At 55.8% G+C, this 17,887-nt stretch overlaps 1 protein-coding gene across 2 annotated transcripts in view; it reads left to right on the top strand.

Moving 5' to 3' along the window:
• GSE1 (Gse1 coiled-coil protein) overlaps nucleotides 1-17,887 on the top strand; it is a 414,806-nt gene that overhangs the window by 140,926 nt on the left and 255,993 nt on the right. For both annotated transcript variants that reach the window (XM_049704032.1, XM_033406335.2), the window contains exon 2: nucleotides 16,726-16,906. In XM_049704032.1, coding sequence (XP_049559989.1) covers nucleotides 16,726-16,906 — 181 coding nt within the window. The remainder of the gene's footprint in view (nucleotides 1-16,725; nucleotides 16,907-17,887) is intronic.

Raw genomic sequence — 17,887 nt, 5'->3', positions numbered from 1 at the left:
CCCATTCCGTCTTCTTGCCTGGCCTTGCATCCTACATCACACAGGGCTCCCACACTTGGACACCCAGCCTGCTTGTCCAAGTTCCAGCCACGCTGCCCTTTGGCCACCCTTCAGGATGGGCTGCCCGGCAGGGCAGGGGTCCTCTTCTCAGCGGGACACACCGGAGAGAGGCTTGCACGGCTCAGGACGTGCACTTGGGCACGCAAGCAGGGGCCCTGCGTCCTGGAACTGGGGGCAGGGTTTGAGAGCATAACGGCAGTGGGGTGTGGCCTCTTGGCCTCACAGACTCCTCGCCCTTGGGGGTACCTGGGAGGAGGCCAGAAAAGAGGTGGGCTTTAAATACAGGGCCCCGGTCCGAGGTGACACTGATATACATCAGTACCTGAAACGTAAGTTTCACAAAATATTTTTACTACATGCGGTGCATTACAGTATTTTTTTTTTTTTATTCCATTCTCTTTAAAAAAAAATTGCTCCCATGTGGGACACATCCCAGAGTTTGAGAAACATGAGGCAGACAGCGTTTCAGGTTCCTCCCACCTCTGAGATTTGGGGATGCTGGAAACCTCCCTAAGCTCCCATTCATCTTTGCAACGAGACAGAGATTACACAGACAAAGCCGGCTGCTCTGTGCCTTCCCAGCCCCGCGGGAGCTGCGCCCCATCACGCCAGCCCCTCTGCTCGCAAGGTGCCAGTGGTGGTTTTCCTTTTTCATGATGATCAAAAGAAACGCAGCATCAGAATGAAGATCTGGAGAATGGATGCGGGACAGAGGGAGGGCCCCTTCCTATTCCTGGAGCCTCGTGCTCCCAGGCTCCGTCTCCTCTCCCTCCCTCTCTCCTCTGCTCTTCCCCTGGAGTCAGGGCCCTTTGCCTCCCACAGAAGGGCTGACTCCCCCGCATCCCTCCCTCCCCATTTTATGCCCACTTTATTCTCCTTTCTGACCATCGCAGTATTAGATCTCTATCCCTCTGGTCTCCAGACTCACCTTCATCTGTATCTTGCTTCACCTCTGACCAGCCGTGTGTATGAAGTCGCCTTTGTAAGGTGAGGGGGGACCCTGAGTGCCCTGTGAACTTTCCGGCTGTTCTCGGGGACGGTTTTGCGTGGAGGTTAACAGACAGCGTGACAGCATCTAGATGCAGAGCGGGTGCCAGGTGACCTGGGGCAGCTGACTTACCTCTTCTGTGCCTTGGTCTCCCTATCCATAAAGTGGGTGTGTAATATAGTGGAACCTACCTCGTAGGCGTGTTAGGAGAATCAAGCCAGTTAAGAGGTACAAAGTGTTTGAACAGCGCTCGGCACATAAATCAAATGACATGAAGTAATTATCTCAAGGGGTCGGCCATAAGGAAAAGTAAAATCATCTGGGCTTTCTTTTATACATATATATATAAATTTATTTTATTTATTTATTTTTGGCGGCATCGGGTCTTCGTCATTGCGCGTGGGCTTTCTCTAGTTGTAGCGAACGGGGCTACTCTTCGTTGCGGTGCGCGGGCTTCTCGTTGCGGTGGCTTCTCTTGTTGCGGAGCACGGGCTGTAGGCACGCGGGCTTCAGTAGCTGTGGCTCGCGGGCTCTAGAGCGCAGGCTCACTAGTTGTGGCGCACGGGCTTAGTTGCTCCGTGGCATGTGGGATCTTCCCGGACCAGGGCTCAAACCCATGTCCCCTGCATTGGCGGGCGGATTCTTAACCACTGCGCCACCAGGGAAGCACCCTGTGGGCTTTCTTGAGCAGCTCCTGAGGGCCAGGTTGTGTTCTAAGCGCGTGTGTCTTGAGTCTTTTTTCTTTTCTTTCTGTGAAGTGGATACTATCATTATGACCATTTTACAGGTGAGGAAACTGGGGTCCAGAGAAGTTTAGTAACTTCTCTGGGGCCACACAGCCCACAGGGAAGGAGTCGCTGCCTGAGTCCAGGAAAGCTTTAGTAGACGGAGGCTGCTGTCAACCTCCTGGTTATTACCGATACTGTTGCTTCAGGATGAAATAAGGTGACGTGTGCAGAGCGCGGCCGGGCACGTGATGGGCCAAGTCACAGCTCTTCCCGTTGGCGTCCCTGATCTTAGCATTCAGGCAGGTGATCGCGTGAGGTCAAAGCGGGGCATCTGTGCCCCCAGGGGCCCGGGTCTGACCCAGGCGGCTGCTATGGCCCAAGTTAATGCTGCGTGGGGTCACATACCCCGCCTAGTGATTTGTTCTGGAGTCTGCCTAGCTGGCCTGTCATTTCCATCGTGGGGCATCTCTTCCCTCCTGGGAAAGGGGTACGTGTATCTGGGTCAGCCCCGGGGTCTCCCGTGATTTCTCTGAACAAACAGCTGGCAGGGCTGACCCAGCCCTGGCATGACTTGCCCACAAGCTGTACCCTTTCTAGAAGCTCCGATCTTCATTTCCCACTTTTACTTTTCCCTTTTCCACCTCAATCAGGACTCACTCCAGTCAATTATTCCCTTCAGATCTTTTCAGGGAAGACAGCAGTGCAAAGCCACAAAAGTCGCTCTTCTCAATGTTTCTCCCATTATTCGATTTCTTTCCCTGGAAATGGTGTGTGTGTGTGTGTGTGTGTGTGTGTGTGTGTGTGTGTGTGTGTGTGTGTGTGTGTGTACATGCACACGCTCACGGAAAGAGAGAGAAAATGAGAGATTCTTTCTAATCTTTCCCTTTATTCTTTTTAAAAGAGTAAGCTTAAAATCCTTTGCTGGTCAAATGCTTAGATTTTGACTTGTGTCTTTACATCATAAGACCGTGTTTGGATTTTCATTTTTGATGCCTTTCCTCTTTGCCTGTGGACCCAGAAGGAGCGGCTGTGCTATTATCTGTCTTCTTCCAACCTGAAACGTCAGCAGCAAGAGGCCTGGAACTTTCCCTGCCTTTGCTCTGAATCTCCAGTGCCTGGCACAGGGCAGGGGCCCAATTAATATTCCAGAATTAATTCCTAGGTCTGTTTTTTCTTCAGAGCCCCCCACCCATGCATACCCAGCCCAGCTTTGAGTCAGGGGGAGCTGTAGGAAATCTAGGTGAATTTTCTCAACCGCAGTAGGTAAAGGTGTAGTCAAAATAGAATTGCACAAGGCTTGTCAAAATAATTGTGAGCGCTGCTGAACGCAGGTGTGTGTGCCTGACGCCCGGTGAGGGCAGACAATACCGAAACATCGGAGTTCGGAGCAGAGAAGGGTTTATTGCAGGGCCAGGCAAGGACACAGGCGGCTCATGCCCCCAAAACCCTGAACTCCCCGAAGGGTTTCAGTAAAGCCCTTTTAAAGTCAAGGTGGGGCGACTTCCTTGGTGGCACGGTGGTTAAGAATCCGCCTTCCAATGCAGAGGATGCAGGTTCGATCCCTGGTCAGGGAACTAAGATCCCATATGCCGCAGGGCAGCTGAGCCCGTGCACCGCAACTGCTGAGCCCGTGCGCTCTGGAGCTCGCGTGCCACAACTAGAGAGAAGCCAGCGTGCCTCAATGAAGAGTCCGCGTGCCACAACGAAAGACCCCATAGGCCACAAAGAAGACCCGATGCAGCCACATACGTACATACATACATATTTTTAAAATGTTCAGGGGAAAAAAAATGTTGCGGGAACAAAGCATTAAGAATGTATTGAGAAAAAACAATAAAATCAAGGTGGGGACTTCCCTGGTGGTCCAGTGGTTAAGACTCTGCATTTCCACTGCAGGGGGCACGGATTGGATCCCTGGTCTGGGAACTAAGATCCCACAAGCCCCACACGGCGCAGCCAGAAAAACAAACAAGCAAATAAAGTCAAGGTGAGGGAGGGGCGTGGTTAGTTGTTGCAAACTTCTTGGTGTCGGAATCCTTTGTTCTTGCAGCTGTCCGCGTGGGTCAGGATATGACGTTCCTGTAAACTTCCATCAAGACAAATGTTATTCTCTGTTCTGCAACTTTTCATCTCTATGTGAATGGAGAAGTGTTATATCCTTAAAGATCAGAGCCTTGAGAGTGGGCTATATCCTGTCTATTTCAGGCTGCCGGCAACATTCTTAACTGGAAGCAAAAGCAATACAAAGGTGAGAAAGGAAAGGAGACAGAGCTAACACGGAGTCAGATTTGTTGCTCCCGTTACAAGGGTTTGCAGGACCAGCCCCCAACACAGCTGCACGTGCTGTGTGCTGAGTTCAGATTCGGTGGCCAGCAGAGATGCTTGCCAAGTGCCCGTGGGTCGAGGGGCCCGTCCCCTGCCGGGCTTAGAGGCAGCTGGCAGGGGGGTTCAGAGGGCAGCTCTAGAGGGGGCTGAGTGGGCTCAACGTCTGCTCAGCCCCGATTGGCCCTGCAGGCAGGTTACACGATCTCTCTGGCCTCCAGACACGCTTCCTCGTCTGGAACACCATGATGATAATGACAGTGTTTGCCTCACCGGTTGTATCGAGGATTAAGTGAATTAAAACATGTGGAAAGTACTTGAAACAGCGTGGTGCGCAGAGCAGATGCTACGCCTGTGATTATTAGGACTTTATCGCCATTATATTCATCATTCTTGCACGCACCAAACTGAAACGTTTTGGCTGCCGGGAGACACTCACTGCTGTGACCAGAACACGCAGATTCTGTCGGTTTGTCTGGGGCCTCTGTTATTAACACGTTTTAATGGGGGAGTTTCAAGTCAGCATCCAGCTGAACGAGCAGGGCCCTGCGATGGCAGTGGTGTTGGAGCACCGGCTTGGCCTGCTAAGGGCCCGGCCACCTCTGCCCCCAGGCCCGCAGCACGCCTGCCAGGACACGCCAGCACTCTTGGCAGTGACGTTGACAAGGGCCCTGGCCATGTCCTGACCGCTTTCCCTCTGCAGGGGCTGGGTGGTGGGTGAGGCCACATCTGCAGGCCCCTGGGTGCCAGCCTCCAGCCCAGCCTGCTGTCTCCCAAGGCTGCTGAGCCGTGACCCAGCAGATGTGACGCCCTGGGAGGCTGTTTGCCGTGGCTGTCACTGTGTTTCCACGATCTTGTGACAGAAATCCTGCCCTGGCATTAATTTACATTATAGCCAGTGCACCCCGATGTGTTTTTTGTTTTGTTTTTTTGCGGTACGCGGGCCTCTCACTGCTGTGGCCTCTCCCGTTGCGGAGCACAGGCTCCGGACGCGCAGGCTCAGCGGCCATGGCTCACGGGCCCAGCCGCTCCGCGGCACGTGGGATCTTCCCGGACCGGGGCACGAACCCGCGTCCCCTGCATCGGCAGGCGGACTCTCAACCACTGCGCCACCAGGGAAGCCCCCGACGTGTGTTTTTAAAGGGTATAATTTTTATCAGCTTCAATTAGAGCTATTTTTATTTTTGTCACCCTGAAGAATTTCCCTGCGGTTAAGCTGCCATTCTTCACTGTAATACCCCTGGCAAGGGCTGGGGAAAAAATTTAATAGTCTAGTGATCACTTAGCTAATGCACTGTCAGCGCCTGATAAACGGACTGCCTGGCTGAGACAGCACAGTTCTCTCCACAGTAATTATGTCATGTTTACCTGAAGCTGGCGAGACCCCCTTGGTGCAGGCGTGGGGTCGAGCTGAGCCCCCCCACAGAGCCCAGGGCAGGCCCCCTCACCCCCCGGTCCACAGCATCTGCCTTTGATGTAATTGAAGCACACGAGGGTGGGCGTCTGCCCATCTTCCCGCTGTGGGGCATTTGGCAGGTTGCTAAACATCTCTGATCCCCATTTGCATGGGGAGCAACTGCAGAAGGGTTACTGTCGATAAACCCCCTGACCTCCCCAGTTCGGAGGCATCGAAGGAGGCTATGGGCAGAGGTGCGAGAGCATCACGTCTGGTGAACAGGGTGTCGATTCCCAAAGCGGGGGGAGAGGCAGGCCCTTAATGGGGAGCTGGCAGGTAAAGCCAGGCACAGACTCTGAAGACAGGAGGAAGGCCAGGGCCGCGGTGGGATGTGAGCCTGGGGTGGGGGCAGAGGAAGCAGCTCAACCTGCAGGGAACTGGCTTCCCTCCACCGAAATCAGGCAACGGGCTACCAAGCTTTGGAACGGCCATGCCGTGGACGACAACTCCGTAATAAAAAGGAACAAACCGGGGCTTCCCTGGTGGCGCAGTGGTTAAGAATCCTCCTGCCAACGCAGGGGACATGGGTTCGAGCCCGGGTCCGGGAAGATCCCACATGCCGCGGAGCAACTAAGCCTGTGCGCCACAACTACTGAGCCCGTGCCCTAGAGCCCGTGCTCCGCAACAGGAGAGGCCACCGCCATGAGAAGCCCGCACACCGCAACAGAGAGTAGCCCCCGCTCGCCGCAACGAGAGAGAGCCCACGCACAGCAACAAAGACCCACCGCAGCCAAAAATAAAAAAAGAAATTTATTAAAAAAAAAAAAAAGAACGAAAAAGGAACAAACCACCGAAATGCCCAACAACCTGGTGAATCTCCAGGGAGTCGTGCTGAGTGGAAACGGCCGGTCCCAGAGGGTTACCCACTGTGATTTACATAACAAGCTTGAAATGGCGAAATATAGAAATGGGGAACGGATCGGTGGTTGCCAGGGCTTGTCATCTGGGGCAGGAGGGAGCTAGGTGTGTTTATCAAGAGGTGTCACAAGGGATGCTTAAGGTGGGACTTTCTGTATCTCAGCTGTGGAGGTGGTTACAGGAGCCTGTGCTGGTGGTGACACCGCAGAGAACAAAATACACGCGCGCGCAAGTACAGGTCACACTGGGGAAGTCTGCATAAGATAGGCAGGTTGCCCTGTTCATTTCCTTCTGTGACCTTGTACTACAGTTTTGTAAGATGTTACCATTGGGGAAACTGAGCAAAGGGTGCTCAGGATCTCCCTGTATCATTTCTTACGACTGCATGTGAATCTAGAAGCATCTCATCGTAAAAAGTTAAAGTTAAAACAAAAATCAGATCACATCTCTCCTTGGCTCAGAAACTACCCCCCCCCCACACACACCCGTTTCCCATCTTAACTCTGAATGAGAGCCAGAGTCCTTTAGGGGCCCACAAGGCCCTACAAAACATGGCTCCATTGCTTCCCCCACTCTTCAGCCATGTGGGCCCCATTGCTGTTCCTCAGGCATACCAGGCACTCTCCTGCCTCAGGGCCTTTGCATGGGCTGTTCCCCATGCCTAAAACACTGTTCCCTAGGCTTCCACATGGTTCCTTCTATAACTTAGATGTCTCCTCTTTGTGCTGTGTTGGGGACACCATGCCAGCACCTGGGTTCCCCAGGTGCTGTTCAGGGGAGCGACAGTCTTGGTGGGGGCAGAAGTGCAACAGCTGAATCAGTGGTACTCAGATGACGGCACTAATGGAGGTGGTCCAAGGGAGGGTCTGGCTCTGCCTGGGAAGGGGAGCTGGGGAGAGAGTCCAGGGGAGGGGGGCAGACTGTTGGCTGAAAAGGAGGCAGGGAATTGGGGAGGGGCAGAGGGCGTTTCGGGGTGAGGGGGGACTCATGGGCATGACAGTGGCTCGTGAGCAGACCCCTATGTTGCTTCCACCCCGAACCCTGAACCTGGGGCATCCTCACCATTTTACGGATAGGGAAGCCAAGGCCCAGAGAGGTAGAGTCACTTGCCTGAAGGCACACAGCTCATAGGTGGCAGAGCTGGGATTTGAACCAGGCAAGATGGTTTCTGCATCTGCCCTCAGCCCCTTACAGGATACCTACAGGGGAGACCAGAAGGTAATGAGCCCAGCAGTAGAGGTGCACACACGTCCTTCCGCAGCCCTTCCTGCATCGGGTGGACCTAGGCAACCAGAGGGAGCCTCTGCAGCGGCCTCACCACCTCCATGTCTCCCAGCCTCGCCTCTGCTCCGAGTCAAGGCTCAGCTTCCGTCCTCCCACAGACCCCTCTCCCCCAGGTGTGTTTAGGAGTCGCAGCAAATGGTGTTCCATCTCTACCACGACCGCCACCCCTGCAGCCACACGGACCCTGCTGCTTGTAGAACAGGGATCGGCAAACTTCGCCCACAGCCAGTTTCCATACAGCCCATGGACTAAAAATGGATTTTACATCTTTAAATGATTGCCAAGAAAAAAAAATCAAAGGGAGAGTAATGTTTCGCGGCGTGAAAATTATATGAGATTCAAATTTCAGTGTGTGTAAGTAAAGGTTTATTGGAACAGCCACACAGTGTTCCTGTTCATGTTGTTTAAGTGTGCCTTAGAGCTACAAGGCCTAAGTTGCTTAGTTCCAACAGAGAACATACGGCCCATAAGCTGAAAATCCGATCTGGCCTTTTCAGAAAAGGTTTCCAAACATGCTCCCTGCCTCAGGGCCACTGTGTTTGCTGTTCCCTCTTCCTGGAACACTCTTCCCACAGATATCTATCTCCATGGCTAACTCTCGTGTTTCCTTCAAGTGTTTGCACAGATGTCCCCTTCTCAATGGGGCCAGCCTATGGAGAATTCTAACTGCCCATCCCCCCTCCTGCCTGTCCCCTTCTCCTGTTTGTCTTTCTGGCATCTCCTACCACCTGTCATGTAAATGTGTATTTACTGGCTGTCTGTCTCCGCCGACCGAATGTCACCTCCTTAATGGCAGACATTTTTAACTTTTTTGTTTGCTCCTGTATCCCAGGCACAGTGCCTAGCCATAGTAGGTGCTTGATAAATGTTTAGTAGATGGATGGATGTTTGACTGAACGATCGGATAGCTGGATGAAAGGATTGATGGCCAGATGGCCAGATAGATGGGTGGATGGATGGATAGTTGGACAGATAGACAGGTAGATGGATAGGTAGGTGGGTGGATAGACAGATGATGGACGGACAGATGGATGGATGGATGGGCAGGTAGATGAATAGGTAGGTGGGTGGATAGACAGATGATGGACGGACGGATGGATGGATGGGCAGGTAGATGAATAGGTAGGTGGGTGGATAGACAGATGATGGACAGACGGATGGATGGATGGATGGGCAGGTAGATGAATAGGTTGGGGGGTGAATAGACAGATGATTGGATCGATGGATAGATGGACGGCCAGGTAGACAGGTGGTTGGATGGGTGGATGGATGGATGGTCGGTCAGGTAGACAGGTAGATGGATGTGAGGCACGACAGGCTGAAAAGCTGGGCTGGCCCGAATCACGTGGCTCTGAGAGGCCGCGTGGCGGAGCCTCTGGAAAGGATTTTGTGCAGGTGGGTGAGCGTAGTGTTCTGGAAAGCTGGCTCAGGCCAAGGATGGTTGGCGGGGGGGTGAAGTGGGTGAGACTGTGTGCCCAGGAGAGACTCTCTCCCTGGGAGGACGGGAAGGTGAGTGGGCACAGCAGGAGTAGGAGGGGGCACCCCAGGAGAGCCGGGGAGTCGAGCCCTCACCGGTCTGAGATCAGTCTAGCTCCCGCGGCCGGCCTCCAGGGACTGGCGTTCGGCACTAACGTCAAGGACTCCGGGAGCCCTCGCATCCCTGAGGGCCCTCACCCCTGACCCTGGGCCTGAGCTGGATTCCGCCAGCATCGCCCACGTGCTCTGTTGTTAGGCAGTCATGGGGGAGGCCTGCTTGCCTCTGGAAACAGTGAATTCCTCCATGCAGCCCCCTGCTCTGTCCCAGGACTTATGAGGGGGTCAGCTGGCTCAGAGGCCTCCCTTGAGGGAGGGGGCCGGGCCCATGCCTTCCGGAATGTTCCTTTCAGCCACAAGAGCAGCAGAAGTTGGGCATGCCTGCCTCTGGCCAGCTCCAGTCTCCCCGTGGCCTCACCCGTCCCAGCTGCACCTGTCCCGCCAGGCGTGTCTCCCAAGGCTCTGAGTGCCGTTAGCAGCAGACTCCGGCTTTCTGATAAGCTCCCAGAGACATCACGCCCCACCTGCCCCGTCCAAACATGGCAGTGAGTTACCCTTTCTGTGTCTCAGTTTCCCCAACTATGTAATGGGGCCCAACAGTTCCTCCCCACCAGGGCCAAGGCTTCAAGGGCTGACACGGCAAAGGCTGGCACGGGGCCCGGTGCTCCGTAGGTGCTGTCAGCGTTTAGCTGTGACCAACGAAAGGCATTTCTGTCCCAAACCTCCTGCTTTAGGGTCATGGCCCATGACCCTTCTGCTACAGCCTATCAGGGACAGGCAGTAGCTCCTGGCTTGGAGACAGTGCCTAGTTTCAGCTGAACCCAGAGATTTTTCAGCTCCAGCAGCCCCCAGGTCTTGAACCAGCGGCTCTCTGGTTCTCTTTATGGCAGGAGGGACTGGGCTTCCCCTCTTAGTTCTGCTCTTTCTTGCTTTGACAAGTGCGTTCATGGGCTTCCTGTGCGTCAGGCCTGGGCTGGGCTGCACGAATGCTAACTCCCCATGACTGCCCTGTGCCGTGGGTGTGGCTGTCAGCACCCCCTTTTTCAGACGAGGAAGCTGAGGCCCAGAGGCATTAAAAGCGTGCCCAAGGTCGCCAGCTTGGAACCCAAACGGTCACTCCCATTGGCCACCTAACTGCCTCTGGCCCCTTTTTCTCCACTGAGCTTGGCTGCCGTCCTCCTGAGACACACCAGTGTCTTCCTCTTTTCGAGACACCCGGGGCAGGGGGGTGGTGTCCTGTGCCTGCTGGAAGGGGAAGCAGGCTGGATGAGCTCTGTCCACTTCCGGTCCTCTTAGCCTCAGTTTCCCCATCTATAAAATGGGCTGATACTCTCCCCGCCTAGCCCACCTGGCAGAACCACCGCAAAGCTCCAGGAGGTGACGCTGCACACACACCTTGCAGATCGTCTGGGGGGAGAGTTACGACTGTTTCCGTCCCCTCTGGTGGCTGCAGTGAGTGCTCACCTGGTCGGATGTGAAGCCAGGGATAAAACCTTCTTTTTGTTTTTTCCGAGTCCCGGACCTTGTGTCCACTTGGGCTCCTCTTGTCTTGGAGGCCGGATGCACCTGGTGCCTCCCCGCCCCCTCCCTCCAGCCCCTGAGAGGTGGGAGCAGCCGGCGGGGGGTCTCGGCCGGGAAAAGAGTCAGATCGAGACCCCCGGCTGCGGCTGCTGTGCCCGAGCCGTCGACCCCCTTCCCACGCGCGCGGCAGCCGGAGCGCCCCTAATTGCTGTCACAGATGTAGCAGCCACCAGCCTCTCCCTCGCGATCTGCTGGGTCGCGTGAGCTTAATTAGCCCCTGATTACTCATTTACTGGGTGCTGTGTGTATTCCATATCTAATAACTTTCCAATTACGCCCGGTCTGCACCGCACGTTTAATAACCCGTTAGTTGTCTGCTTATCGGGGACTCTGCGTTCTGCAGCTCCATCTCCCCCTGACCCGGAGCCTTATCGTTCCCTTTACTGCGGCATTTGGAGTTCTCTGCTCGCCATTATGCAGCTATTACAGGGAATTAAGGGGCGTAAAATACTGTTTTGCGGCCTCTGATGAACCAGCTTGCGGCACAGAACAAGGAATCCCACCAGAGAGGGTTGAGTGCATCTTTGTGGGTGGGCTCTCGTGGGGACCAGGAAACGGGAAGGAGGGGCCCTGTGGGAGGGCTGGCCCGTGCCCCCTTATGTCGCTCCTGGACAGACGGCCCCGGGCCTGTGACCCACGTGTCGCCGGCAGCTGGCAAAGGTCTCCCGCCAACCCGGCTGTGCCCACCCACCCTCCAACCAAGGCAGGCCCCCCGCCATCACTCTTTGGGAGGGAGGTGGCTTTTCTCCCCAAGCTTGGCTTCCCGCCTGTGTCTGAGTTTTCCTCGCGGCCGAGGGCAGGTGATGATGCCACGTCCTTTGTGCCATCGGGATGCTGGCGTTTCCTCTCCCGCCTCCTGCAGCTCTTGTCTCATCTTCCCAGGCTTGGTCTTCACATAAATCAGCCGCAGACCATCAGCAAACCCACCGTCACTCCGCCGCAGGATAAACCTGTGCTCCAGAGACCACAGTCCCGGCTGCTGTGTGTCTGCTGAGGCAGCGAGGACAGGAATCGGGCCCTGCTAGTATGCAGGGAGCACCTGCTGGGTGCCGGCGCTGTGGGGGCTCTGACTGTGACCGGCTGGGTGACCTTGGGCAGCTGACTTGACTTCTCTGTGCCTCAGTTTCCTCCTACAATGTGGGAGTTAAGGTAGGGTTGTTGGGAGGAGGAAACAGGCTACAGACAGCAGGTGCTTGGTGGATACCTAGCACATAGCAAGTGCTCAGTAAATCTAGGGTAGGCGTTACGGGCCCATTTCCCAGAGGCATAAACTGAGGTCCAAGCAGTTGTGACTTGCCTGTTACTCCTAGTTACGCCCACAGGCAAGTGGCACTCAGGATTCAGTCCCCCATCTACTTTATTCAAGATCAGCAAAGCCAGCTTCCTGGAGCATATCTTGAGCCGATTTGGAGGAAAGAGACGATTCAGGGTGATCAGGAAAAGTGGGGGAGCCCATGCCCCAGATCCTGCCCCCGTGAGTTAAGGGGCTCCGGGACTGCCTCAGGCTCTGCGTCAGCAGCGGGCAAGGGGGCCTAGAAGGTGTCCCTGCCAGCTGGGGCCGAAACTGCCCAGAGGCCAGGTGGGCCCCCCTGCGAAGGCCGAGGCCGTGAAGGCTTCCCCAGCACACACCCCTCCAGGCTCTGTGGGGTCCCCCTGTGGCTCTCGTTTCTGATGCTTATGCAGTCAGGTCATGAGATGAGCTGCCATTTCTTGAGCACCTACTGTGTACCAAGTGCTTTAGCAGAAAGAACTCATCTAATCCCCTGCACCCTCCCTCTTGGAGGTGGACACTTGCTGTGTTATTAATCCATTTTGCAGAAGGGGAAACTGAGGCCCAGAGAGGTGAAGTCACTTTGCTAAGATCTCCCAGCTGGGGAGAGTGGCCAGGACCCAGTGCCTGGCCCCATCTCACTACAGGGAGCCGGAGAGGTAGAGTCTGGCTGGGTGCCCAGGAGGGAGAGGGAAGCAGGCTCTGGGAACAGCCAGCTAGCCAGTCCCTGTTGGAGAGGCTGCTGGAGAGAGAAATCCTAGCGTCTCGGGCAGTGGCCTCTGGGCCGCTGTGTGCCCTCAAACTGGAACTTCCCTTGTTTTTTAAAGTACGTCATTTACAGGCTACCACATGGGTGAGCCTGGGAGACATTACGCTGAGTAAAAGAAGCCAGACACAGAGGGCTGCACGGGGTAGGGGCCCACCTGTATGAAATGTCCAGAAGGGACAAATCCATCGAGACAGAAAGGAGACGAGGGGTTGCCAGGGGGCCGGGGTGGGGGCGCGAGGAGTGACTGCTCATGGGTACCGGCTAATGAGAACGTTCTAGACGGATTCTGGTGATGGTTACACAACTCTATGACTCTTCTCTAAGCCACTGAACTGTACACTTTAAATGGGCGAATTGTATAGTATATGAATTATATCTCAATAAAACAATTCTACAGAACGATAAAACAGGAGTTCTCAAACTTGGGGAGCTCATGGACTAATACAATTAATAAAATAAACTGGGTACTGACAGCAGTGCTGCATGGTTTTCCCCTGTGAAGCAGGGATGCTGTGTCTGCTCTCTGCCCCATCCATCCCCATCCCTATGTGCGAATTTACCTGGAGTCATTGTTCTCCAGAAATCACTCAGTTCCCCGGAGGAAGTGTAACAAGGCGCGATCTCATTAGGATATGCAGGGGTGGGCTGCAAATCCCTTTTATGGTAAAGAACCCTGGAAATTTTCCCCCTTTTTGCCTTTCGCCGTTAACTAACGCTTTAAATGTAGTGGCCCTGGTCCGGGAAAATAAAGGGGACAATAAAGTTTATCCTGCTTGCTCTGCGAGGGCCCCATGGGCTCTCTGGGATGCTGTCAATTTCCAGGGTCCCCGGGGCAGGGAGCAGTGTATGTCCCAGACCCGGTCCTAATAGCACTTTAAATTAAGACAGGCCGTGAGCTTGGAACTCTTGGCTCTGGTAGAGAAAAGGCACAAGGAATATGTTGGTTCGAGGGTCTGCTTTTTATTAGTCAGGCATTGTTGTAAATTTGTCCTTGAAGGGTGAGGAAAGGCTGCTCTCTGCTTCCATGTGATGCTCTGGCTGAGAACCCTTGCCTCCACCTACGATGATGCTAGCATGAGATAATGCGTATTCCCCACCCACGTGTGTCTGGCAGCCTCGCCCGTCCGTTAGCAGTGACTGAGCCCTCTCGGGAGTCCACGGGCAGCTGCCGGCAAACGCCGGAGAAGGGGGTAGAATCCTTTTACTTCCAACAAGAGTCAACATGGTGGGAACAGCTGGACCTGAGGAGGGAGGGTGTCTGGCACACGGTGGTGCCAGGGAACATGTGTTTCTGGGCCAGGCCCTGTTCTAGGGCTTTGGGGGTTTATTAGTTATCGACTGCTGTGTAACAAAGGACTGCACACAAGCAGCTCACAGCAAGACGCCTATCACCGCCCGCTCAGCGGGGGCCCCTGCTGCAGGTCAAGGCATCCGTGGGGCTTCGCTCTCACCTGGGAGATCGACTGGGGAAGGACCCACCTGCAGGTTCGTCGTTGGCAGAAGTCATTTGCCTGCGAACTGAGCGCTGTCGTGAACATTTAGATGCACGTTTTTGTGTGGACGTCTGTTTTCGGTTCTCTGGGGTATCTACCTAGGAGTGGAATTGGTGGGTCCTGGGATGACTCTGTTTGGACCTTGACGATCTGCCAGGCCGTCTCCAAAGCAGCTGCACCAGTTTACAGTCCCACCAGCAGCGTATGAGGGTTTGCATCCTGTTTCAACACTTAAGAATCACGAGAGTGCAGCTTTTAAAAATGGATTCCCCGCTTCCTCCTGAAAGATCAGAACTGGCGTGACGGGGCTGGCTTCCTTCCATGTGGCCCCCACTGGTGCCCCATACAGTCTCACCTACCAGTGCCTTGTTTCCGGTTTACCCCCCTGGTCCCCGCAGAGATGTGTGTTTGAATCTCTTGTCCTTCCTGTCCCCCCCTTCCTTTAAAGCCTGCTCCCTTTGAAGGCCTAGTTCAAATTCCACCTGCTCCAGGAAGCCTGCCTGGAATTTTCCAGCCCTTGGGGAGTTCTCCTATTATCAAACTCCTCTAGACCTTGTCATCTGCACGCCCTCCCACCCAGTAGTGTTCTCTTTTGCCATCTGCTGTTTTCTACTTAAAAGCCATGTTCCCTGCATGCTTTGTGACAGCAGAGTCTTCTCCCAGCTGCTTGAGTTCACATCCCGACACCTCCACTTACTGTGGGGACTCAGGCAGGCCACTTTGTCTCTTCGTGTTTCCATGTTTTTGTTCGAGACAGGACCGTTGGGAGGATTAACCGTAGCACGTAGTAGGTGCTCAGTAAACGGCATCCTCATGCCCACAAGCTCTTCATCCAGGGAGCCATCCCCACCCCCATGCGGCATCCCCCCGGCCACTTTCCCCAGCAGAACCCTGGTCCCCCAGCCCCAGGAGGACAAGCAGTAGGTGGGCCTCACCCCACTCTGCTTTCCACCAGCGCATGGGCAGGGTCAAGGCCAGGGCACAATGCCACCCTCCTTCACTCCCTGCCAGCCTGCCCCGAGGGGGTTGCAAGAATGCTGCCTGCTCTGATGAGGTACCACCCCACAGACAGTCCCTGGGCTCGGCTGGACTAACGGGGACACGGCAGCCCTACATCTGGCAGAGTTTCCCGAAGTGATGTTGGCAAGGTTGCCAGAGCAGCTAAAAGCCTGCGGGGCGGGGTCCGTACGGGGGCTCCAGGCTCCCCGCCATGCTGAGGGGCCCCCGGCCCTAAGCGAGCCAGCGAGTGAATGAAGTGTGCTGGGCCCCGGCGCCGCCCTCTCCTGGCTCCAGCCTAAGCCGCCAGCACCCCTGTGGGATTTGCGGGGGCTGCAGTCTGGGCAGTGTCACCATATGGATCCCATAAATTAAAGCGTTCCCGGAAACAAATGGTAAATTTATCCGTCTCCCGCATGTGGAGCTGCTGGAGCCTGGATGCAGCGCCGTCCGTCTCTCCCCGGTACTTTGGTTTTATAGCCCTAATCCCTGGAAAAACAGGGTCAACGTGAAGTTGCTTTTCGACAGCCGTGCGGCTCTGAAGCTCGTAATCGGGGCCGTGGGGCGTCGCCAGTCCCCGGGACCGGCCCCCAGGGAACTGCTCTTGTTCAGACCCTGGAACCCTGGCGCCCAGGATGCTCAGCTGAGTTGACCCTGCCTTGGCAGCTCTGACCTCAGGCCCCCACTACCCCTCTCTGAGCCTCAGTTTCCCCAACTGTGGAAAGGGGGTGGGGTGACCGGGATAGTCACACCCATAGAGACGGAAAGTAGGGCGGTGGGTGCCAGGGCCTGGGGGAGGGAGTACGGAGCGGTAGTGTTTAGTGGGTGTGGAATTTCCGTTTGGGTCGATGAGAAAGTTCTCGAAATGGATCCGGGGATGGTTGCACGTTGTGTTTGGACTTCACGCCACTGAGTTGTACACTTAAAAGTGGTCAAGACGGTAATGTGTGTTTTACTACGATTTCTTTTTGAAGACAGAAAAGGCGGGGGAGATGACTGCCCTGTGGGGTGAACTGAAGATGAACTAGGTTAATGGTTATAGTTGCAACTAACTCGTGGGTAGTTATTACAAACTTCTGTGCAGAGAATAGGGGCTTGGGTAGTGATGGGACCTGGGAGTGGATCCTCAGTGCCCAGTGATCGCCTGGTGTCCACCATGCTGCTGGGCAGGTTTGCTGGGCGAGGCAGTCGCTGGTACTGACTCACACTGGCAGTCTGGGGACCAGCTCTGCTGCTGCCGCGAGCCAGCCACGCTGCGGCCCTGATGACAAAGCCAGGCCATCATGGGGGAGGGGTGGTACCCAGCGGCCCAGGGGGCCCACCCCTTGGGCACCTCCCGGCAGGCGTGACCAAGACTCACCATGTCCCCCCTCCCCCGTCCTTCCAGGTCACCTCTGCATCTCTCGAGGCATCGACGGCCGTCCACCCTCCCTCCCGGGAGCCCGAGCCTCGGCCAGGCGCCCCAACGGAGAGCCTGCCCAGGGGCCCCAGGACCGCCCAGGAGCAGGGGCCAGTCCGGTGTCAGCAGAGCAGCCTGGACGGGGCCGGACCGGACCTCACGGGCACAGGTAGGTGCCAGCTTTTTACTGTCTCTGAGTGCTGGAGTCGATCAGGTTGCCCCCGGCAGCGAGGGAGCACGCAGAGAAAGTTCTGGCGCAGACTCCCACCCCGCGGCCACCACGTTCCAGGGAAAAGCCAGGAGGCTGCGTCTCCCTGACTTGTTTGATTTTCTTCCCCTGCTTCTTAACACTGTCTCATGGTTGATTCAGATGGCCTTGGTTGGGTGGTGGTTGTTTTTTCATCTCTACGTTCCATTGTGTTCACTCGTTCGTTTAAAAAATAATGTAATGGGTCCCCGTGAACCACCACCCAACCCAGCCCTAGGACGCTCCATCTACCTGGATGCCCCGGCGCCCCCGGAGGGACCCGCCAGGTCCCATTTGCCGTTTCCGTCGCACCTGTGTTTGCCTGACTCGCCGGTGTCCTGGGGGTGTGAGCTTTGTCTCCTGGGCCCGGCTCAGCGCTGCGAGGTCCTTCTGTTGTCACAGCTGCCGCAGTGCTTGCTTTCACCGTCGTGCGCCACGGGATGGTGGGCCCGCCCGGTGCGTGTGCCCGTGCTCCCTCCCGCCTTGTGGCTGCGCCACACGTGTCCCGGCGCGTGGCTCTCGGCGTAACCCCATTTAGGCCAGAGGGAACGAGGGTGTCCAGCCGGGGAAGATGCTGACCAGCGTTCTCCTGCGTGGGCGTTCACCCCCTCCCCCTTCAGCCTTGGAGACCCCGTCCGCGCATCTCGGCCCCATTGGACACATCACTTTCCCCATTGGTGGAGACGCAGCTCCCTCGTGGGTTGTTGGGCCTGAGTGTGGAGTCCCAAGGCGTTTATCGTGGGGCACATGGGCCCCGGGCTGGGAACAGTGAGTGGACACCTGCGTTCTTACCTAGGGAGGGTCGTGGAACAGCCCCTTAGGCCGAGAGCCCTCAGAGCGAGTCCCTGTGTGTGTCCTGCCCCTAAGAGGACTGAGTCTCAAGACCGCCCCCCAGCCCAGGCC

Source organism: Orcinus orca, chromosome 20, assembly GCF_937001465.1.
Source record: "Orcinus orca chromosome 20, mOrcOrc1.1, whole genome shotgun sequence".
NCBI classification, from domain to species: domain Eukaryota; kingdom Metazoa; phylum Chordata; class Mammalia; order Artiodactyla; family Delphinidae; genus Orcinus; species Orcinus orca.
Note: the sequence above shows the minus strand (reverse complement) of the source record. Positions and strands in the feature narration are given on the sequence as shown.